Consider the following 23,429-nt stretch of genomic DNA (forward strand, 5'->3'; position numbering starts at 1 on the left):
GATGAATAGTCCTCTCTGGACTGCAGGTGGTGCAGTGGTTAGAGCAGGCCGAGGCTCACTCCATCTCCTGAGTCTGAGGCACTCTCACTCTATCACAGACTGGCACACGGAGGGGAAGAACACAGCGGCAGAGCAGCTGCAGCCGCCGCCGCCGCCGCCATCGGGAAACGCGCACGAAAGATGAAGATGCTCCGGCACAGGAAGCATGCCAGAGCTGCTTCCTGTGCCGTGGGCGCGCACCTGCGTCTGAGCTCCCAAACCGCAGAGGGGGCTTCCCCGTCCTGCACACGCAGAGCGAAACCAGCCCGAGAAGGTCAGGGAGAGGCGAACTCCTCCTCCTGCTCCTGCTCCTCATCCTGCAGCAGTTCGACACTCTGCCCTAAGTCAGGGGGAGCTGTCTCAGGGGTAACCCCCCCCCCCCCATCCCGGAGAGCTGTCCCGTTCTGCAGAGGGAGTCCAGAAACCGCCCCCCCCCCCATCTGCAGTGAAGCAGGCATGTTCTGACATGTCCCTGCTGTCTGAGCACTGAGCCCGGCTCAACCCACTTCCTCACCAGCACCTAACCCCCCGCCCCCACCCCCAGCCTACCAGCTCGTTCCCACGGAGACCCCTCTGCACCCCACCATCACCCTGGCACCCCAGGGTACAAAACTCAAAAACCAACGGGCCAAACTCCTCCAACGAGTGGCAGAGGTGAGAAACATTAAAAAAGGATTTTCTTTTATCTCTCTTTCTGTTCCACCAGCCTCTAGAAAAAGAAAAGAAAAAAAAAAGAGAGAGAACAGAAAGCCGCCGGAGGGCGGGGGGAAGGGAGCCTGCGGATCGGGCTCCGAAGCGCGAGATTCATTTCCTGTCTTTGGGGCCGCACGGCGCAGCGAGCGAGCCCCGGACGCGTCCCACTTCCTGTCTGCGCTCGTTAGCCCAGGTGCGGCCGCTTTTGAGATGACTGCGGGCTTCGCACCTTCGCGGGGTTCGCCGAACAGCTTCCCCCACCCCCCAGCCACCAGCCACCGCGGTGCCTCTCGTACCCGAGTTCAGGGAGCAGCTGCGGCTGAAGCACCTCAGGCCCTCTGACGTGTTTTACCCCCCCACAGCCTCGGCCTACTCGCCGCGACACAGGCCCCCCGGGACAGACCGCCACGATGAGAGGGGGCGTGTCTCTCACGGACGACGACCGGTAACCATGGCTGCGACGTGGGGAGGAGCAAATGCAGCAGTCCGTGAAAGTCACATTACAGAGCAGACACTCAGATCCAAAGAAACTTGCACAACAATTTGCATTTATCCAAAACGTCAATTTATACAGCTGGATATATACTGAAGCAATGCAGGTTATCAGTAATGGTCATTCCGTTTGTTACACCTACCACTAGACCATCTTGGGGACGTAACAGTACCTCGCTCAAGGGTACAACTGCAGAGTCCTGCATGGGAATTGAACCTGCAACCTTCAGGCTACAAGCCCAATTCCTGCAGGCCCTCTAATACCCATCATACCTCTGGAGGGACAAAGCAAACCGCGCCCCGATGCTGTGGAACTCCTGGTCAGAGTCCGCCAATAACAAAGCCCGGATTCAAACCCGTAACATCCAGCCTGTAAAGCCCAGCCTGTGCTCTCTTTCTGAGCGGCCTGGCAGCGGATCATTTCTGTGAGATTTATCACCGCAGGGGGATGACGTGGGGATGAGTCACCCCCAACCGACCGACGGAACACCATTTTCCCCTCGATACAGGAGAAAAGGGCTGTCAGCACCCCCCCCGTCCCCCCGGGGGGTGGGGGCTCACATTACCACAGGCGGTCCCCTGTGTGCGGCTGTGGCTGCTCAACGCTGCCTGAGTGTTGAGTCATCGGCACGGCCAGCCCGAGGTCAGAGCGCTGAACGAGCCCAACCCGGCCACTGGAAATTCCCCAAACGCTGCTCCGGCTCGAGCCCCGAGAAGAGCAACTGTCCTGCACCCCTCCCCCCGACGGCAGGGCGCCGCTCTCAGAGCCGGGGACTGGCTGGGGGACCGCACTGGGGCCCCAAGCAGGGGACATCTGGGGCTCCCTTCCCCCCACAGGACCCCGCTACTGGCCTTCCCACAATCCACCGGGGCCCGGGAACCTGAGGCTACCTGTGCAGGTGCGCCCTGCTCCCCTGGACTCACACTCTCACACACACACACACACACACACCTGCTCCCCTGGACTCACCTCTCACACACACGCACACGCACACGCACACGCACACGCACACGCACACGCACACGCACACGCACACGCACACACACACACACACACGCACACCTGCTCCCCTGGACTCGCGCACACACACACACACACACACACCTGCTCCCCCGGGCTCACCTCCCGCCAGGTCCTCCTGCAGGAGCTGTATCTGGAGGTGGAAGATCTTCTCCTGCAGGTCACACAGGGAGCTCTTCATCCTCTCCCGCCGCGACACCATGTAGCACAGGTTCCTGACCTGCAGGGGGCGACAGAGAGCCTCGTCACAGGAGAGGGGTCAGACCCCAGCACACGTGTGGGGATGTGGTTGCTGTTCCCATGGCGATTAGGTGAGCGGGTGAGGCCTGGGCTGTGGAACAACACTGCCCCCCCACCCCCACCCCCACCCCCAATTACAGAGACATGGCGGTAAAAAATGAACGCACGACGTTTCCCAGGAGACGAGACTCCACGTGTACCAGGCCCACTCCCTTCAGGATCTCCACGGGGGAGGGGGGGTTTGGCCCAAATACATCATATTATTCACTAACCCCAAAGGGGGGGGGGCTGCTAGCTACGCTGTCAATCTGTTTCTCCCGCTGCTTCCTGAAACCAATCAGAGTCATCTGCATGGGACTGCCCCCCACCTCCACCCCCCCCCCCCAAACACCGAGCTACAGCGAAACTCTGCTGCGGAAGGGAGCTGTGTGTGTGTGTGTGTGTGTGTGTGTGTGTGTGTGTGTGTGCGTGCGTGCTGTGTCTGTTGTTCATAGATAATGCATGTGGGGACCCTGTTTGTCTTCTTGGCAGAAACACACAGGCATGTGAGCATGTGCGTGTGTACCACTGTTTTTCCAAAATGCGTACGTGTATAAGTTAGGATGAAGAGAAAGAGAATGTAGAGAAAGAGGGAGGACAGATACAGAGAGGGGGGTGGAGAGAAGAGAAAAAATCCCTTTGTTTTCAGCCACTCTGGCCCTCTCAGGGTGCCAAGCTGTCCCTCTGGGCTTGGTACCGGGTGGCAGTGCCAACGCACCAAAATAATCAACGGCACCAGACCAGTTCCCCTCAACCCTCAAATGCACCCAAACAGTCAACAGCACCAGACCTGTTCCCCTCGACCGACTAATGCACCCAAACAGTCAACAGCACCAGACCTGTTCCCCTCGACCGTCAAATGCACCCAAACAGTCAACAGCACCAGACCTGTTCCCCTCGACCGACTAATGCACCCAAACAGTCAACAGCACCAGACCTGTTCCCCTCGACCGACTAATGCACCCAAACAGTCAACAGCACCAACCTGTTCCCCCCGACCCGTCAAAGCACCACACAGTCAAACCCCAGACCAGTTCCCTCAACCGACTAATGACCTATCAGTCAACAGCACCAGACCTGTTCCCTTTCGACCGACTATAACGCACCCAAACAGTCAACAGGCACCAGACCTGTTCCCTCGACGACTAATGCACCCAAAAGTCACAGCACCAGACCAGTTCCCTACAGAACGTCAAATGCAACCAAACACGTCACACTGCACCAGACCCTGTCCCTCTCTGACCGTCAATGCACCCAAACAGTCAACACACCAGACCTGTTCCCCTCGACCGTCAAATGCACCCAAACAGTCAACAGCACCAGACCTGTTCCCCCCGACTGACTAATGCACCCAAACAGTCAACAGCACCAGACCTGTTCCCCTCGACCGACTAATGCACCCAAACAGTCAACAGCACCAGACTTGTTCCCCTCGACCGACTAATGCACCCAAACAGTCAACAGCACCAGACCTGTTCCCCCCGACCGTCTGTCCAGACAGACAGCAGGCAATCTCATTTCCATCTCCCGTGTCCACAAGGCTAAGGCCAGAAATTAACAACGCTCTCAGAACCCTGATTAAAGGCAGAACGCCGGTGTGAGACACACACAGCACGCTGTGCCCAGCGCAGCCGGACAGTTTAGAAAGAAATGAGGCAAATGAAGTCGGACGGCACGGATGCGCAGAGATGTGCTCTGAGGGAGGGGTGGATCAGGATCATTTCCTCACAGCACCGTTCGCCGCGAACAGCAGGATTTCCCATCAGGCACTGCGATGACGGCACGCTCAGCGGCTAAGGCCCCCGCCTCTCACCGCCGTCTGAAATAATGAACCGGGAGGAGAGTCTGAGGAGAGCTGCTGCCCTCTTCCCCTTCGCCTCCACCTCTGCCTCCCTTTCTTCTGTCTCTCTCCCTCCCTCCCTTCTCTTTTTCACCACCACTCTCCATCTCCCTGCCCCCTTTTTTCCACTTCTCTCTCCCGCTTTTCCTTTCCCCTCTCATCCCCATCCATCTCCTTCTCTCTCCCCCCTCTCTTCCCCCTTTCACTCCCTCTCTGTCCTCCTCCTCCTCCTCCTCCTCTCTCTCTCTCTCCTCTCCCCCCCCCTCCCCCCCTGAATAGCAGTGTAATAACTGGCCCGCAGGCCTCCTCTCCTGATGCCAGACACCTGTTGATTTAATTACTGGCTGATGACACAAACTCTGCAGCCGGTTTCCACCGCGGGATTCAGCCGCTAGTGAGAACATCCTCGAGGGGGGGGGCAGACGTTTCCCCCCAGTGCCAACCGCACAGGTAATGACCTCAGCCAGCCAAGCGTCTGACCCCCGCTTCGCGTTTATGACTTTGACGGGACCTCCCCCCCCCCTCCCCGGCTCACCGCGCACTGTCTCCACGGTAACCCGGAGTTTAGGGAACACCCCCCCCTGTTCGCGGCTAGGAGCAGGACCGGATCGAATTACACAGACGGGCAATAAACACCAGAGCGCTCGGCACGCCCGAAAACCTTTCAGCGCATTTTTTCTCATCTTCGCCTGCGTTCTGAACGGCGAGAGAGAGTGAGCGAGAGAGCAGCGAGAGCGAGAGCGGAGGCGGCAATCGGCGGCGAGAGAGGCGGGCAGAGCGCGGGCGGGCGAGAGGCGAGCGAGAGCGGCGGAGAGCGGCGAGGGCGGCACCAGGGCTCGACAGGGCCCCAGATTAAAAACACACACAGGCGACCGGCGCATCGCCCGCCAAACCGAACCCGCGGAGAGGGTCGCGCCGTCAGAAGCAGGGCGAGCGGGCGGGAGCAGGGAGAGGGAAAGTGGGTCAGACAACAATGCCGAGTGTCATTAAGTCCTGAGCGAACTGCACGGGGAGGCCGAGCCGGCCGCAGCAACGCAACCCCGCCGCCGCCACCGCCACCGCCAAGAGCTCGGCTTACCTCAGCGTTTAAAAGCGCCCAGAACACCCCAGACCGGCGTCCCTGAGCCAGCACATTCAATCAATACCTGCAAGCGCCGCGTCTGGCTCGGTAATTAGCTCGTCTCCCGCGCCGAAGTGCTGAGTTACTGAGAGAAGAGCCCTGTCAGGGGGAGGGGGGGGGAGAGTTCCTCCTGCTCAGGCTGCAATGTCGGAGTGGTTTCAGCAGAGGGCGGTGTTGAGCGATAGACCAGGCCCCGCCTTCCTAGTCTGACTAACTGGAGTGGCCGTCCAGCAGGGCCACTCACTGCTCTTCAGCCTAAAGAGCTGCCAGGTCATGTCCGTCCCCCTTCCGAAATCTTTACTGGAAGACGCAGTGCTGGTAGGGTTTGGGGGGGCTCACAGACTCAGTAAAGGAGGAACACATTATTGTCAACAAAATATGGGCGGCACCTGAGGCGGCCAATCAAATACCAGATGAGGCCAGTGCCACCCCAGCTACCCAACTGGACACGGGCCTGAGCGTTGGGGATTCTGAGAAAGGACCGGAGCTTCCGGAATGATGCCACACCCCCCGCACGACCGACACACCTGCACCCCTCCCAGGGGAACGCGAGCGAACGTCAGAAACACGGACGAGCGGCGACAGTTTTCCCCACCGGGGCTGTGACTGGCTCTCTGCGCCTTGGTTCCTCACGGAAGCGCTCGTGACACGCTAACGTGCTAACGAGCTAACGTGCTAACACGCACGGCCTCTGCACGGAGCGGCGCTTTCGCAGTCGTGCCGATGCGATAGGCCCAGCCAGGCCCAGCAAGCAGTCACAACAACGGCACGGTTTGAGCAAACAAGCGTCTGCGGGATTTTCGCCTGTGGCCGTTTTCACCCGGCTGTGACACGTGGTGCATGAGCATGAGCTCTGGAAAAAAGGCACTTTCAAAATGAGTCACGCGTGTGAGAAATGATTCACAGCCATCGGTTCTGCAACCGGCCTCAATGCCATCAAGCAAAAGTACCGTACAGTAAGTAGTTCAGCTATTACGCATGAAGCACCCGCCATTTCCAGAACAGCATCGCGGCGGTGCTGAAAAGCAAGCCTAAACACACACAGTATGAACTTATGTGATTCTGCTCCACTGTACGCAGACACAATTCACTAGGCTACATAGAATTAACTGAACAATCTAATCCACTGTTACCTGAATTTATATCGACTCAAATAGGGGTAATTATCACAATTCTGTATTTTGGCTGCAAATGCACCGCATGCCCATGAATGCTTACTGTGATTGCATGTACTGTCCCATTGTGACATCACTTCCTGCTCATTGTACAGTTCCACTGGCCACGCCCTCTTTAACTCCTGCATGGAACTGGTCACCCAGTTCCGCTTCCCTCTCAGTGTCTCTGTAGCAGAAAGGCTTTCACCCTGAGCAGGCTCACAGGTGAAGCTAAATCCTCTGTCACAATACACTTGTGTAGCAGTGGCCGTAACACTAATATTACAGCGCTGTGAAACTTATGGACGCCATATCTTTAAAAGGAAAAGAAAAAAAAAAAAAAGGGTAGCTTTTACTGGCCAGCACTGACATGGTTTCTGTCTGACATTTAACAGCTCAAAGAAAATCAAAGATGGCTGTAAGATAAAATGTGTGGCTTTGGTGTGATAAAATACAGCCGAGCTTCTGAGTCAGACGGGATTTTGCGTGTTTCAGAATGTGGTACCAATGGGGGCAGGGGTGGTAAAGGGGCCTCAAACTGTCAGGACCTTTTCTGTAAGGGTACCAACAAGGGCAGGGGTGGTAAAAGGGACTCAAACTGGCAGGACCTTGAAAGAGACCGATGCCAGGCCGTGCCCTGTAAGGGTCCCGTCGTACAAAACAAAGAGAATCCCACTGAAAACAAAAGGTGCAGGACTCCACACCACCGGTGAGCAGGCGCAGAAATGCACAGCTGCGTGTGGACAGCGTTGGAGCCGCGTAAACAGGAAGCTGTTCCCGCTTCTGTGTGTGGCACAAAAGGGACACAAAGGCCTGAAAAATCAGGAGAGATCAAACTCACCTCCACAGCGGCACAAATCAAAATTTTAAAAGTCAAATCACTCGACCGACAGCTGACAACTCTTCACGCGACGAGTCCGAACTGCCGCGTTAATACAGACGGTATAAACGGACTTCAGGTAGAAAGCCTTGGCTTAGCAAATAAAAACACTATTTGGTTCATTTATTTACTTGAGAATCATAAAAAATAAATAGAATTAAGTCTTTAAAAAAAACATTTTCTATGACTGAAATTTGATGGGCGGGGGGCAGTGTTTATATACTTTAAATTAAAAAGAATTCTTATCAGAACATTTCGCAGGGGAGCTGAGAAGGTGGCGTGCCGAATTCTCTTGGTGAAATACTAAAGCTGCGGGTCATCGGCAGGACGGCCGTTGCTGCCGTTACTTATTGATGTGCCGGCAGCACCCAAGCGTGACCGAGTCAGTGTGCGGAAGGGCGGAGGGACAGCGTTCACCGCCTCCTGCTGGTCAACACTGAGCACAGCACCCGCCTGAACTGAACCTCACCCACGGAGGAAGGGGGGGGGGGGGACCGCAGAACTGTGACTGCCCTGCCCTTCAAACGGAGGGGCTGAGTTCAACAGCCTCACTTTGCTGACTTACCAACGTCGCGGCGAATTCGAGGTTCCACATTTCAATAATTTATCTGAGCGCGTGCGCCCGCCGCTGCCCGTCGTGCGTCGGGGGCGAAAGAGAACACCGCAGAAACCCGCGACGCGGCGCGGCGGCCATCAATATTTATACCTGCCTCATATTTATTTCATCACTGAAGCGTACAGCAGAGTGGCCTCCGTGAAGCTAAGAGCAGCCCGCGTACTGAACACGCCCTCCAGAGCGTGTGGCTGAGCGTTAGCGTACTGAACACGCCCTCCAGAGCGTGTGGCTGAACGTTAGCGTGTACTGAACACGCCCTCCAGAGCGTGTGGCTGAGCGTTAGCGTTTTCTGAACACGCCTTCGAGGGCATGTGACGGAGCCTTAGCGTGTTCTGAACACGCTTGTGAGAGCGTGTGACGCAGTGGTGGCGTGTTCGTAGCCCGGGGGACCCTTCTTTAGAACGCCCCTGCGCCCCAATAACAGGCAGCGCGAGCCGATGGCAGAGCGGCAGAGACGTGGAGCAGCTCCGCAGAGATGGGCTGAAAGTGAGACAGCAGCTGGGAGCTCCTGCAGCAGGGTTAGGGCCTGGGACAGGGACGTGGTTTGGTTGGGTTTGGGGTGGGGGGGGGATACGCCCTCTGGTAAACGGTCTGGACCGGTCGAGCAGGGTCAGGATGGCTGAACGGGCGCCCCAGCGGGGGGTGGGGGTCAGAAAGGCGAGACACAAGCCCTTCACCCGCGTCTGTGTCCTCTGCGTGACCCTCCCCCCCACATTACATAACACCACAGCCTGGGAGGGGAAACGTCAACAGCAATGAGACTAAATGACTCAGCTGAGGAGGGCGAAGGCAAGGGGAACAGCATCTCACCCATTTCCCCCCCCCCAGCAGCAGGACACACCAACAAAAACCTGCCGAAAAAACCCACCCCCTCGTCCACCACATGATTCCATAAGCCCGCCTTCCCCCCCCACCCCCACCCCCCATTTGAATCTGGCCCAACAGGGGAGCTTGCAGCTCAGGACATTTGCATAAATGCCCTGTGAATGTTTCACTTTTTCAGTATTCACACCAAAAACCACCTACCCCACCTCCCTCTCTGTCTCTCTTTCACCCGTGTGTGTGTGTGTGTGTGTGTGTGTGTGTGTCTAATTCAGAAAAACTCCACGATGAACAGTGCAGCTCAATTTGCAGCACTTCAAAGGGAAAGCCAATCCCAAACTTTCCATGGAATCGTCCTCCGACGTTCCAGGGAAAAGTGCACTGGGGGATTTGGGTGAGCGGACGGGACGGGGCGGTTCCCCCCCCCCTCTACGTTTGCCCATAAACTGAGAGACGACTGGAATGCGCAAAGCTCCCTGAGAAAAAAAAAAAAGAAAAGGAGAAATAAAAAACCACCTCCACAGCCAGAGAGTATCAGGGAACAGTGGAAAATATGCTTCACTTCAGCCGCAATTTACACAAACATCCCCCTCCTGAATCCAGCACTTCAGGCCTATTTTTAGACGAGCCTCTCTCCGTTTGGAGGAGATGACCTGCAGGTACGGCACCGCTCTACGCTCCACACTCTCAACGCTTAGCGGAAAAAAGGGAAAAAAGCGTTTTTATCATGGGTGTGCACTGAATGGGCCTTGATCCCACACTTAAGCAAGGGCTGGTTACAAGGCGAAGAGCTCAAAAAAAAAAAAAAAGAGTGCAATAATCTCCAGGCTGCGAAGCTTTATCAGGGGAAAGAAATCTCACTTTCTGTTGGTTTCTGGATCCAGGGGTTATCAGTGAGACTGACACACAGACCCAAGCCCGCTAAGATCTGGCAAACAGAAGGCCTAAGCCCTTAAATCCTTCGCCCGGTGTGTCTACACCTCCCCGGCAAGCCCATTAAACCAACAAGCATATCGAATGAAACAGGAAATCCCCGCACAGCCGCACGCTGGCGCTGAGACAGCCGCCGCGACGCTTTCCGCCCAGCCAGCGAGCGCCCCGCCCGACGCTCGCGCAGAAGCGCCTCTCTTCCTTAAAGACACGGGTCAGCCATGTTACCCCCTGAGCCAAGGGCCACGGGGGGGGGGGGCGGGGGGGCCCACGGCTCCTCAGAGCTCAATCACAGCAGCTGAGCCCCTCGAGACACCAGCAGGCGGATGCCACACAGGTTTATGCTCAAAGCCGCCAGCTGAAATCTGTGGCAACGGAAATGGCGGTCGGTGCACCCCCCTGCCAGGGGTGGGGGGGGGGGGTCTGTGCAGGAAACGGAACAGGGCCGACTTGAAAAACCAGCCAATTTTAAATAAAGGTCTGAATGAAAGAGGAGCGTTGGATCTATTGATCCAATCTGTGCAGTTATTAGAATGCCCCCCTCCCTCCCTCCCTCCCGCACACACACACACACACACACATGCCCCACACACACACACACACACTCTCTCTCACACACACACACACCCACACACACACACACACACACACACACCTGGAGGGCTGCTGGGAAGATTCAGCTCCATCCCGATAATTAATGGCCCATCTGGACCTATTTAGCCGTTTTTCGAATCGTTAAAGTTCAGCAGCTGACTGCTCTATAAAGGACTTGGGACGGGGACACCCTTGAGGAGAACCGCGCTTCGGTCTGGCTCTAAATTACCTCGGCTGCTACAGCGTATCTAAGGAAGAGAGATTTAGGGCCCAGCGTGTGGGAGATGGAGGCGTGTGCCGTCCACTCAAGTGCCTGTTCCAGGAGGAAAAGCACCCGAAAACAGCAGCACTCCTGGGACTCAGACACACCAGCGGCCAGAGCGACCCCGGGACGAGCAGGGAGATAAACACACAGGGGAGACCGCCGTGTGTGTGTGTGTGTGTGTGTGTGTGTGTGTGTGTGAGCGTATGTGTGCGTGTGTGTGTGTGTGTGTGTGTGTGAGTGTGCTGCGTGTGGTGTGTGTGGGTGTGGTGGTGTGAGTGTGCCTGCGTGTGTGTGTGTGTGTGTGTGTGTGTGTGTGTGTGTGGTGTGTGTGTGTGCGCTGCGGGTGCATGTGTTGTGTACTGGTGTGTGTGTGTGTGGTGTGTGCCTGGTGTCGTGTGTGTGTGTGACTGTGTGTGTGGGTGCGTGCGTGTGCTGGTGTGTGTGCCTGCTGTGTGTGGTGTGTATGTGTGCGTATGTGCATGTGTGTGTGTGTGTGCGTATGTGCGTGTGTGCCTGCGTGTGTGTGGGTGTGTGTGTGCGTGTGTATGCGTGTGTCTGTGTGTCTGTGTGTGTGTGTGTATGTATGTGTGTGTGTGTGCGTGTGCGTGTGCCTGCGTGTGTGTGTGTGTGTGAGATTGTGTGTGTGCGTGGCTCACCCTCTCCAGGTCCTGCCGGAGGTGGGTGAAGAGCTTGAGTCGCCGGTACAGGACGTCCTGCTCCTGCTGGGCCAGGTTGTCCACCTCGTCCCTCTTCAGGGCCACCAGCGGCTGGTTGAAGTTGGACTTCCTGCGCAGCTTCCAGTACTGGTACAGGAAGTCCACGTGCGCGTCGGGCAGCCCCAGGCTCTCCGCCACGTCCTTGGGCTCCACCAGCAGGTAGAACTCGTCCTCCATCTCCTGCAGCTTCTGCTTGCGGCGGCTGGCCTTCTCCCGCTCCGTCTGGTCCGGCGGCGGCGGCGGCAGCGGCTGCGGCGGCGGCTGGGGCGGCTGCTCGGGACCCGTCTGCTCGCCGCGCTGCTGCTCCGCCTTGCTGCTCCCGTGGGGGGCGCTGCTGTGCTCCAGGCAGTAGGACTTGAAGCGCACCTCGTCGTTCTCCGCCAGGATGGTGCGCATCTCCAGGCTGCGGTCGAAGGCGCAGGTCACGTGGAAGGCCACTATGCAGGAGGGCATGGAGCACTGGGACAGGGTGCAGGAGACACTGTGAGAACATACCACGTACACATATACACACATACACAGGTCACCGTGGATACTAATGAGCTCGGCCAGGTCTGACTCACCGCCGGGCACCGTCTCACCTGCCCCCCCACCACCCCGCCCCCCTCCATAGGCAAGAGGGCGATAACACAGAAACTCTTGAGTCATACACATCTCAAACCACCCCCCCTCGCCCCCTTGTGATTCGAGGAGAACATCGTCACAGCAACGAGAGCGACGTAGCCAACTGTAAAGCGTTCTGGCAGTACAGTATCCTAGCAGCGCAGAATAGGTGAGAGTTGTAGTTCTGCGGTATCCTAGCAGCGCAGAATAGGTGAGAGTTGTAGTTCTGCAGCATCCTAGCAGCGCAGAATAGGTGAGAGTTGTAGTTCTGCAGCATCCTAGCAGCGCAGAATAGGTGAGAGTTGTAGTTCTGCAGCATCCTAGCAGCGCAGAATAGGTGAGAGTTGTAGTTCTGCAGCATCCTAGCAGCGCAGAATAGGTGAGAGTTGTAGTTCTGCAGTATCCTAGCAGCGCAGAATAGGTGAGAGTTGTAGTTCTGCGGTATCTTAGCAGCACAAAATAGGTGAAAACTGTAGTTCTGTGGTATCCTAGCAGCGCAGAATAGGTGAGAATTGTAGTTCTGTGGTATCCTAGCAGCACAGAATAGGTGAGAATTGTAGTTCTGCGGTATCCTAGCAGCACAGAAAAATGACAGTAACAGGAGCAGAAAAGGTGAAAAGGGTTGATTATAGCTTCCTGTCAACACAACAGCAGCACAAAGCAGGTACCAGCTGCTATGTTCAGGTGTGTGTATATGTAGTGTACTCACCTGTATGCAGATGTATGTAGTGTGTAGTGCACTCACCTGTATGCAGGTGTAAGTAGTGTGTAGTGTGTAAGTATGCAGCGCGCTCACTTGTATGCAAGTGTAAGTAGTGTGCAGTATGCAGTGTGTAGTATGCACCGTGCTCGCCTGTATGCAGGTGTAAGTAGTGTGTAGTATGCAGTGTGTAGTATGCAGCACTCTCACCTGTATGCAGGTGCCCGTGTGCTCTCTGCACAGGCTGCAGGACAGGGCCCAGCGGCTGGCGGGGATGTGGGACACCTTGGTTATGGGCTCCATCTTCTCAGGACAGCCTATGCTCACCTGCAGGAAACACACTTGCATCACCACCTGCCACAATTACACCTGGAGCTGCACTGTATCCCGTCGCTATGGAGACCCCATGAGCACACCTAGAGCTGCACTCTACCCCGTTGCTATGGAGACCCCACAATCACACCTAGAGCTGCACAGTACCCATCTCTATGGAGACCCCACAATCACACCTAGAGCTGCACTCTTCCCTGTCGCTATGGAGACCCCACAATCACACTGTCGCTATGGAGGCCAGAGAATCAATCTTAAAGCAGGACTTCTACCGGTCGCCATGGAGACCACAGAATTCCCTTGTTGCTACAGCCTCACAAAACTAAGGGGAAGGGAGGAGGAGAAAGAAGGGTACTCCAAAATCTGGGGCTTAAAAATCAATCCCATTCCCCAGTGTGCTGCCGCCCCCCCCCAGAAGCACCAAAACATCCCTCCTCCAGCCCAGCCGACAATCACCACTGAACCCCCCCTACCCCCCCCCGCCAGTCTGCTCCTGCCGTCTGACAGAATCTTTAAAAATCCCGGCTTTTAATTACTTCTTACATCTAAAAGCAGCAAAAGGCCTCCATTAAGCTGACACGACTACAAGAGGGTGAAATCAACTGGTCTTAAAAAGGCATTGCGTTTGAGTTCGCCCTTTCTTCTGGCTGACAAAGACGTGTTTGGGTGGTGAATGTGTCGAACACGCTCGAGCCAAGCTCCCGCAAGGAGACCCTCGAAACCTAAACACACTGATATTCTTATAAGGCAGTGCAAATCGAGACATTCAGAAATGCAATGTTTTTTTTTTTTTTTCTCCAAACGACAAACGACAGTCTCAATTGTGCAATCTCTCGGCTTCGCACCCAAACAACGTGTGAAACTGTCTTCGTCACGTTGTCTTATTAACGCTTCTCTGCTTCTCTGGCACAGGCAAAACGTAATGCTTAACAAAAACAAACAAAACGTAACCTGCCACTCAATCCAGCAGAACCACTTCCTTACCAAAGGGCTTGATAACCCAAATCGCCTCTGATCTTCAATTAATGACTCAATCGATTAATGAAGCGCGCAGGGCTCACGTGAAATGAGTGCATGATCTATCGATCGATCCATAAGGCACAGCTGATGTGTGTGTGTGTGAGAGTGTGTGTGTGTGTGTGTGTGTGTGTGTGTGAGTGTGTGTGTGTGTGTGTCTGTGTGTGAGTGCATGATCTATCGATCGGTCCATAAGGCACAGCTGATGTGTGTGTGTGGGGGAGTGCTTGTGCATGTGCGTGCATGCATGTGTGAGAGTGTCTGTGTATGTGTGTGTGTATATGAGTATGTGTGTGTGCACCTCTGAGACCCATAAGGCACAACTGTTGTGTGTGTGTGTGTGTGGGAGTGCTTGTGTGCATGTGCGTGCATGCATGTGTGAGAGGGTCTGTGTATGTGTGTGTGTGTATGAGAGTATGTGTGTGTGCGTATGTGTATGTGTGTATATGAGTGTGTGTGTACCTCTGAGACCCATAAGGCACAACTGGCGTGAGTATGAGTGTGTGTGAATATGAGTGTGTTTATGAGTGTACATGTGTGTGTGTGTGATTGTGAGTGTGAGTCTGTGTGTGTGTGTGTGAGTGTGTGTGTGTGTGAGAGAGTGTGTGTGTGTATATACGTGTGTATGTGTGTGTGTGAGACTGTGTGTGTGTGAGAGTGTGTGTGTCCGTGTGTGTGTGTGTGTGTGTGTGTGCGTGTGTGTGTGTGAGAGTGTGTGTGTGTGTGTGTGTGAGAGTGTGTGTGTGTGTGTGTGTGTATGCGAGTGTGTGTACCTCGGGGATCCATAAGGCACAGCTCACATGGACCCACTTGGTCCCGCTGCGTGTGGGCTTCAGGGCCCCCCCCCTCTTGGGGCACAGGAGACATTTGGGCTGCACCCCCAGGGCACAGGTACGACACAGCCAGTTCCCCAGGGGCACCTTCAGGATTCCGTAACAGGCCTGGGGGGGGGGGGGGGATGCAGAGACAGGGAGAGAGAGACGAGCGAGAAAGAGAGAGATGGGAGAGAGGGGGGGAAGAGGGAGAGAGAAGGGGAGAGAGAAGGAGCGGGAGATGAGGGGAGAGAGAGAGAGCGAGGGATTAGAGATAGTGAGAGAGCGGTTCACACACACCCGCTACACTACACTTCCGTTCAGTTCTGCGACTACCAAGGGACCCTGGAGCCAATTAGCGCCGCTTCACTCCGCGTGCCGGAGGCCCTGAGGCTCGCAGTTAGCGCTTCTGTTTCCGAGCCGCGGTTTCCTTGGCGTTTATAAGAGTCAATAAAGCCCCAGAGAAGCGCTTTCTGAAGAGCGCCGTCGGTGACATAATCGCGTGCCGCGCGGTCGAGAGCAGCAGCGGCGGACGGCGAACCCTGCCGTGCTGACCCGCCCCCTGGACCGTGCAGCACTGACTCCGCCCCCCAGAACCTGCCGCACTGACCCCGCCCCCTGGATCCCACAGCGTTGACCCCGCCCCCCAGACCCCACTGACCCCTGACCCCCCACTCCCCCCAGACCCGCCCCACGCTGCCCCACCCCTGGACCCCCCCCCAGACCGCCCGCTGACCGTGCCTACCTGATGGACGCAGACGTTGCACTTGTCGCAGAAGACCATCTCGTTGCCGTCCTCCCCCTCGGGCGAGCGGCAGACGTCGCACACCACGTCCTCGTCGTACTCGATGCCCAGCCCCTCCTCCGTCTCGATGGCCAGCTGCATGTTCTCGTGGCAACGCTTCTCCAGCTCAATCAGCACGCGCTCCATGGTGAGCTCGTCCAGCTCCGGCAGTGCTGTGGGGGGGGAACACAGACCAGTGAGACCCTCCGCCCTGGACATGGCCCCAGAGGCCCACTGCCGTCTGGAGCCCCAGACACATCTGTCATCACTACAGCCCACAGCAGGGAGGTCCACAGCTACGCTGGCCCAAAGGTCAAAGGTCACTGCACCCAGTCTGCTGGCTCAAAGGTCAAAGGTCACTGGACCCAGTCTGCTGGCCCAAACATGGCTGGACCCAGTCTGCTGGCCCAAACATCGCTGGACCCAGTCTGCTGGGTCAAAGGTCACTGCACCCAGTCTGCTGGCTCGAAGGTCAAAGGTCACTGGATCCAGAAGCTGAATGTGACGGTTAATGCAATAGAGGGCCACAGAGCTCTGCACGTGTGGGTAACCTGCGGGAGGGCCGATCCACAGCCGATCTGAGCGGAACGAGAGGGATCATCAGAGAGCGAGCGACGGAACGAGAGGGATCATCAGAGAGCGAGCGACGGAACGAGAGGGATCATCAGAGAGCGAGCGACGGAACGAGAGGGATCATCAGAGAGCGAGCGACGGAACGAGAGGGATCATCAGAGAGCGAGCGACGGAACAAGAGGGATCATCAGAGAGCGAGCGACGGAACAAGAGGGATCATCAGCCGACCACCGAGCCTCCTCATGCACTCGACGCCCCCCCCCCAGGACAGAGAGAAAGAGCCGCTGACAGATCAGCGCTGCGTGTTTGCTCGCCGCCATCGCCTCATCCTCAGCGCCGCGCTGAGACACGGTCCGCTTCCAGCCTGATTCCGCTCCGAGACCTTTCAGCTCCGCGCGGGCCCCACGGAAGCGGAAAGCCAGGGGCAATAAGAGAGGCCCTGTGTTCTCAGCACACACGCTGGAAGCCCAGCTAACCACTGACTGGAGGAGGACTCCTGCGCATTTAAATAAGAGAGCGAGCGGCGGGACAGGTGGGGGAGCGGGCTGTCCGAGCCCCCGGCGGACACTGGGAGAGCGGGAGTCACGCCGTTTGTGTGCGCGTGATCGAGCGTGCAGCCGTCACCGTCGGCAACACCAACCGCGCACTAAAACCGCCAAAGCACTCCGCCATGCTATCGCTCAGGCCAGGGGCGGGCAACTCCAGTCCTGAAGGGCCGGTGTGTGTGCAGGTTTCTGTTTCCACCAATCACACCAACAAGCTAACGAGCTAACGGGCTGCGTACCCCAACACTGGTTCACTCACAGGTTTGATTGCATTAAGACATTTAATACAGGGAGACATGAACAGTCTTTGGCTGTCATTCATGCACTTATCAAGAAATGCAGCTAAGATGCCCAAATGGTGTAAGAGTTGGGGCTAATGAAGCGATTAAGGCCAGAAGTTGGCAAGAAAAGCAGAAACAGATCTGGCCCTCGTTGCCTGCCTCCGGTTCAGGCTCACACACTGTTATGAGAAGTAAATGAAGATAATCTCTTTTTCCATTTCAAAAAATAAATAAATAAACACGAGTACACATGTGAGAAATGCCACTTCATAATCTCTTAAAAGCAGAGCAAATATGCTGAGGTCTAGCGGACAAGTAAATTCAATTATTTTTCTTATCTCTAGGCAAAGGATCAGATTGCAGATAGACTGGGCACTTTTCAGACAGGCGGGGTCAGCAGCTGTCAATCACCCAAGATCGAGGGCTTGGCAGAGGCCCAGAGTTGAAGACTGTGAATAATTGTGCCGTGTACACACAGGAGCGAGCGACACCCCTATACACGCCTAACAATGGAACATGCTGTTGTCCATAGAGTGTCCCTGTTACCTCCAGAGCGGACTGTACCAATGCAAACGCTGAAAAGGGGTGTGGAACAACAGTAAGGCTATGGTGTCACAGAAAAGGGGAGCAGAGGCGTACAGGATTGTAGGGTACCCAGTTCCCTAAACCCCACACTGAGCCTTACCCAGTTCCCTAAACTCCACACTGAGCCTTACCCAGTTCCCTAAACCACACACTGAGCCTTACACCCAGTTCCCTAAACCCCACACTCAGCCTTACCCAGTTCCCTAAACTCCACACTGAGCCTTACCCAGTTCCCTAAACCCCACACTGAGGCTTACCCAGCTCCCTAAACCCCACACTGAGCCTTACCCAGTTCCCTAAACCCCACACTCAGCCTTACCCAGTTCCCTAAACCCCACACTGAGGCTTACCCAGTTCCCTAAACCCCACACTGAGCCTTACCCAGTTCCCTAAACCCCACACTGAGCCTTACCCAGTTCCCTAAACCACACACTGAGCCTTACACCCAGTTCCCTAAACCCCACACTCAGCCTTACCCAGTTCCCTAAACCCCACACTCAGCCTTACCCAGTTCCCTAAACTCCGTGTTGACCAGCTCCAGCCAGGACACGTCCAGATCGTCCAGGTCGTACTGGCAGAGCGGCTCGGGGGCCCGCTCCCCGCCCTGTACCAGCTCGGAGAACCCCCGGGTCTGGGCTGAGGAGTAGAAGGAGATGCGGCCAACTTCGGGAAGTACCCTGCGTGTACAGACAGACAGACAGACAGACAGATACCTGACATTAAAATCATGTTACATGCTACACATGCGATCACCGTTACAAAAATGAACGAATGAAACCTCAAACCTCGTCACAACCATGGCTACGACTCTAAAGCAAATATGATTTCTTCACAGGAATTCAGCAGTCAGTGAATAACTGATTTGAAATATGCAGATTTTAGCTGTTAGAGAATAACTGAACTGAAGGATGCAGATTTCAGCGGTCAGAGGAATAACTGAATTGAAGTTGTTGTTGATGTGGCTGCAGTGATACAGGTGTGAGCTGATGTGGCTGCAGTGATACAGGTGTGAGCTGATGTGGCTGCAGTGACACAGGTGTGAGCTGATGTGGCTGCAGTGATACAGGTGTGAGCTGATGTAGGAGCAGTGATACAGGTGTGAGCTGATGTGGCTGCAGTGAGCTGATGTGGCTGCAGTGATACAGGTGTGAGCTGATGTGGCTGCAGTGACACAGGTGTGAGCTGATGTGGCTGCAGTGAGCTGATGTGGCTGCAGTGATACAGGTGTGAGCTGATGTGGCTGCAGTGAGCTGATGTGGCTGCAGTGATACAGGTGTGAGCTGATGTGGCTGCAGTGAGCTGATGTGGCTGCAGTGATACAGGTGTGAGCTGATGTGGCTGCAGTGATACAGGTGTGAGCTGATGTGGCTGCAGTGAGCTGATGTGGCTGCAGTGATACAGGTGTGAGCTGATGTGGCTGCAGTGAGCTGATGTGGCTGCAGTGATACAGGTGTGAGCTGATGTGGCTGCAGTGATACAGGTGTGAGCTGATGTGGCTGCAGTGATACAGGTGTGAGCTGATGTGGCTGCAGTGATACAGGTGTGAGCTCACACAGCGACGGCGTTTCTGTTGAAAGGGAACGTTCCGGGTCTCAGTGCTGAGGTCAGCGAGGTTTGAACCCTGCAGCCCCGGGACCTTACAGCATTCTGTCTGACGAGCTGCAAGGCGCACGCATGCACGAAACGCACGAAAGCATGCGCACGTGCACGCACACACACACACACGCACGCTCACACGCTCAGTGGACATGGCGGTGTGTGGAGCTCCAGTCAGCCTGTGTGAGTGTGTGCTCTACTTCGCTCTGAGCTCTCGGGCTCATCTGAGTATTCAGGTCAGTGAACTCCATTTAACCTGCAGTGATTTCACAGAGCCCATTACCCACTGAACTCCACTTAGCCAGCCCGCTTTCCACCGCTAACAGCAGCAGTTAGCCAGCCCGCTTTCCACCGCTAAGGGCTGCAGTTAGCCAGCCCGCTTTCCCCCCCTAACGGCTGCAGTTAGCCAGCCCGCTTTCCCCCGCTAACGGCTACAGTTAGCCAGCCCGCTTTCCCCCCCTAAAGGCTGCAGTTAGCCAGCCCGCTTTCCCCCCCTAACGGCTGCAGTTAGCCAGCCCGCTTTCCCCCGCTAACGGCTACAGTTAGCCAGCCCGCTTTCCCCCCTAACGGCTGCAGTTAGCCAGCCCGCTTTCCCCCCCTAACGGCTGCAGTTAGTCAGCCCGCTTTCCCCCCTGCTAGTGGCTGCAGTTAGCCAGCCCGCTTTCCACCGCTAACAGCTGCAGATAGCCAGCCCGCTTCCACCGCTAACAGCTGCAGTTAGTCAGCCCGCTTTCCCCCCTGCTAGTGGCTGCAGTTAGCCAGCCCGCTTTCCACCGCTAACAGCTGCAGATAGCCAGCCCGCTTTCCACCGCTAACAGCTGCAGTTAGCCAGCCCGCTTTCCACCGCTAACAGCTGCAGTTAGCCAGCCCGCTTTCCACCGCTAACGGCTGCAGTTAGCCAGCCCGCTTCCCCCTGCTAGCAGCTGCAGTTAGCCAGCCCGCTTTCCCCCACAGCCCGCTATTCCCCCCGCTAGCGGCTGCAGTTAGCCAGCCCGCTTTCCCCCCGCTAACAGCTGCAGTTAGCCAGCCCGCTTTCCCCCACAGCCCGCTATTCCCCCGCTAGCGGCTGCAGTTAGCCAGCCCGCTTTCCCCCCGCTAACAGCTGCAGTTAGCCAGCCCGCTTTCCCCCACTAACAACCACAGTTAGCCAGCCCGCTTTCCCCCCGCTAACAGCTGCAGTTAGCCAGCCCGCTTTCCCCCGCTAACAACCACAGTTAGCCAGCCCGCTTTCCCCCCGCTAACAGCTGCAGTTAGCCAGCCCGCTTTCCACCGCTAACAGCTGCAGTTAGCCAGCCTGCTTTCCCCCACAGCCCGCTATTCCCCCCGCTAACAGCAGGGGGCGTCGCCACCGCGGGCCGCAGAGACGGCCCAGAGCAGCGGGGCCCAGAGCAGCCAGGCGCTTTCGGGCAGAGACCGCCCCTGTCCCGCACGCCGGGCCCTGACCTTTGAAATGAGGAAGCGGGCCGGAGATAAGGCGGAGCGGCGCCGTGTTTACACAGACGCGGAGGAGTTCGCGCGCCGCTTCCTCCTCCCAGGGGCGCAGCCGGCCGCCCGCCCTGCTCACGCTGAACTCTGGGAAATCCCCAGCCAGGCCCGGCCCCGGCCCCGGCGGCCAAATCTCGATAAGAGAGGAGAACAGAGCAGGGAAAAACAAATCCACCCAGCCGCCGAAGATCAAAGCGGATACGTGGGCCACGGTGACACGCGGTTGACGCGTTTCCATTTTTAAACCGACACGTTCATTTGGTTATCTTCACCTCCCACCCCCACCCCACCATCTTTGCCTGATGCTCTGGCAGCACACTCCACATCACAGACTGAACACTGATTGCATGTCCCTGCTGCTTTAGAAACCGCCGGTAGGATCTGAATGTTACGCACTGCACTTTAATCGCCATTCATTTTTACTCATTAATAAAATTCCACCCTGCGTCCATGTATCTCTCCCCCCTTCATTCAGAATATCAGATTACAGACAGAGACGGGATCACAGCACAGAAAGTGCTGCCCAAGGGAACGGTACAGGGCCGTTGGGGGGGATCAGTACAGCGCTGCCTGAGAGGATTGGTATAGGGGACCAATGTCTCCGTTTATCAAATTTTATGGTGCCGCTGTTTCTGATCTTGATACCCATGTTCTGCAACTCCAGCTGTCCTCCTGTTAGCGTCTCAGTCGTACGCGTTTATCACACAATATGAGCGCGACGAAGCGCCCGCGCGTTAAATGAGTATCGATCGCCTGCCTGCCGGGGACGGAGCAGCTGTGGAGCCGAAGGGCCTCCTCGGCCGGCGGAGGGAAGGCTCTGCTCTTTTCATTTGACTCACTGCACCGCACGAGCGTCTGATAACCGCACTGGTGAGGCGTGGGGGGGGGGGGAGGGTCAAAGGTGCGAGGCCGGGCCGGGCGGAGGAGGGACGGGACGGGCCCGGGGAGGACGGAGTACGCCTCGCCTGTGACACCGAGCCTTTCGGCAGAAAAGAATCGATGGGGTGACATCCGCCCGGCGACACTCCAGAGACGATGAGAAACGCACCCAGCCAATCAGCTCAGCATCTATCACCCCTGCTCCACATCTTCAATCACCACGTCCATAACACAGCCCGCCAGGGCCGGGACAGCCTGGCCCAAGGGGGGGGTGGTGACCGGATTTCAGCCAGAGGGACAGGGGGGGCACAGGGAGGGGGCTCTGGTTGTGAGATCTTCAGATCTCTAACTTTTCTAGCCTCTGTTTTCTCCAGCCTCTGTGTGTTCATTTTTCATCCACCCACAGTATTGTTTTGTTATTGGACAGCCAGAGCCTTTCCTCAGAGAGACAGACAAGACTCCACATATCTCTCTCTCTCTCTCTCTCCCTCCCTCCCTCCCTCCCTCCCTCCGAGCTCAGGCTGTGTTCCACTCAGGGCCCTCTCTGCCAAGCCCACGGAGGCTGCTGTTCTCTCCCATCACTCATCTCCCTGAGCAAAAACCCCTCCCTATCCCTCCCTCTCCATATCCTCATCTTTCTCTCTCTCTCCCTCCATCCATCCATCTCTTTAAGGAACATAATCTCCTCTATGCTCTGAACCCCAACATATTTCACTCTGTCAACTAACACGCTTGTACTCCTGCAACCCCCCAGGCCCCCACCCCACCCCCTGTCAGTCCCTCTGCCTCCTGGCCCCCCCCCCCGCTGTCAGTCCCTCTGCCTCCTGGCCCCCCCCCCACCCCGCTGTCAGTACCTCTGCCCCCTGCCCCCCTCCCCCATAGTGAAAATCTAGGACACTCTCCTCCTCAATTGACCAATGGTGTGGGTCAATACAGACAGGATGCCCATGCAGCCAGCTCCACACAAGGGCAACAAACCCCATCCCCAGAGAGAGAGAGAGGGATGGGGGGGGGGGTTGAGGGAGGGAGAGAGGAGACACTCCCCCTCCCCAGCACAAAAGGGCAAGCACACCCCTTCCACAGGAAAACACCCCCCCACACACACACACAATGAGAGGGGACAGGTGGGAACCCCTCAGGGGAGACGCTTGGGGCTTTGGTACCTAACAGATGCACATAAACGCACATTTTACACTTTATTACACGCTTACACAGCTTGCACATTTCTAAAATACAATCCAGCTGTACAGGTGAGTATTTTTTTTTTAAACTGAAGCTGTTCAGGTTAAGTACCGCATCCACAGGCATTACAGCTGTGCCCCAACTGGGAATCAAACCTGCAACCCCGAGTTACAAGCCAAATGTCAGAATTACAAGCTCCATTATTCTGCAGTATTACTCTAGAACAGCTGAATTCCATCCAAAGCTACCGTTCATCTTTAAGGGCACCGTCTTGGTCGCTACACCTCAGGCCCTAAGGAGTCTTAATATGTGGGAGAAAAATACTGCTGAGGTCTTGTTCGTTACCTCAATCCATTCACAAAAAATTCAGCCAAATATTAAACGAGGATAAGGAGGAGAAAGGAATAACAATCTCAGAGATGAAAAACGACGAGTCATTTCCCCGGGATAGGCAGTGAAAATAAACGCCGCACGGTCATGTGACCACCCCAGCAACCCGCAGCAGGGTCAGCTTCAGGTCCGAAGCTCACGGACGTCCAGCAGAAAGGACGCAGAGCGTGAACACACAGCGGTCCCGCCGCAGACAGCTCTGCTCA

General features: G+C 56.2%; 1 protein-coding gene across 6 annotated transcripts in view; it reads right to left on the reverse strand.

Moving 5' to 3' along the window:
- Positions 1 to 23,429, reverse strand: part of jade2 (jade family PHD finger 2) — a 62,973-nt gene that overhangs the window by 9,189 nt on the left and 30,355 nt on the right. For 5 of the 6 annotated variants that reach the window (XM_064349750.1, XM_064349752.1, XM_064349751.1 and 2 more), the window contains 6 exons: positions 18,199 to 18,368; positions 15,669 to 15,880; positions 14,885 to 15,052; positions 12,975 to 13,091; positions 11,402 to 11,920; positions 2,330 to 2,465 (listed from right to left, as the gene is read on the reverse strand). In XM_064349750.1, the coding sequence (XP_064205820.1) occupies positions 2,330 to 2,465; positions 11,402 to 11,920; positions 12,975 to 13,091; positions 14,885 to 15,052; positions 15,669 to 15,880; positions 18,199 to 18,368 (1,322 nt within the window). The remainder of the gene's footprint in view (positions 1 to 2,329; positions 2,466 to 11,401; positions 11,921 to 12,974; positions 13,092 to 14,884; positions 15,053 to 15,668; positions 15,881 to 18,198; positions 18,369 to 23,429) is intronic. The other variant, XM_064349748.1, reaches the window with a different exon arrangement.

Source organism: Anguilla rostrata, chromosome 9 (genome assembly GCF_018555375.3).
Source record: "Anguilla rostrata isolate EN2019 chromosome 9, ASM1855537v3, whole genome shotgun sequence".
Classification (NCBI taxonomy): domain Eukaryota; kingdom Metazoa; phylum Chordata; class Actinopteri; order Anguilliformes; family Anguillidae; genus Anguilla; species Anguilla rostrata.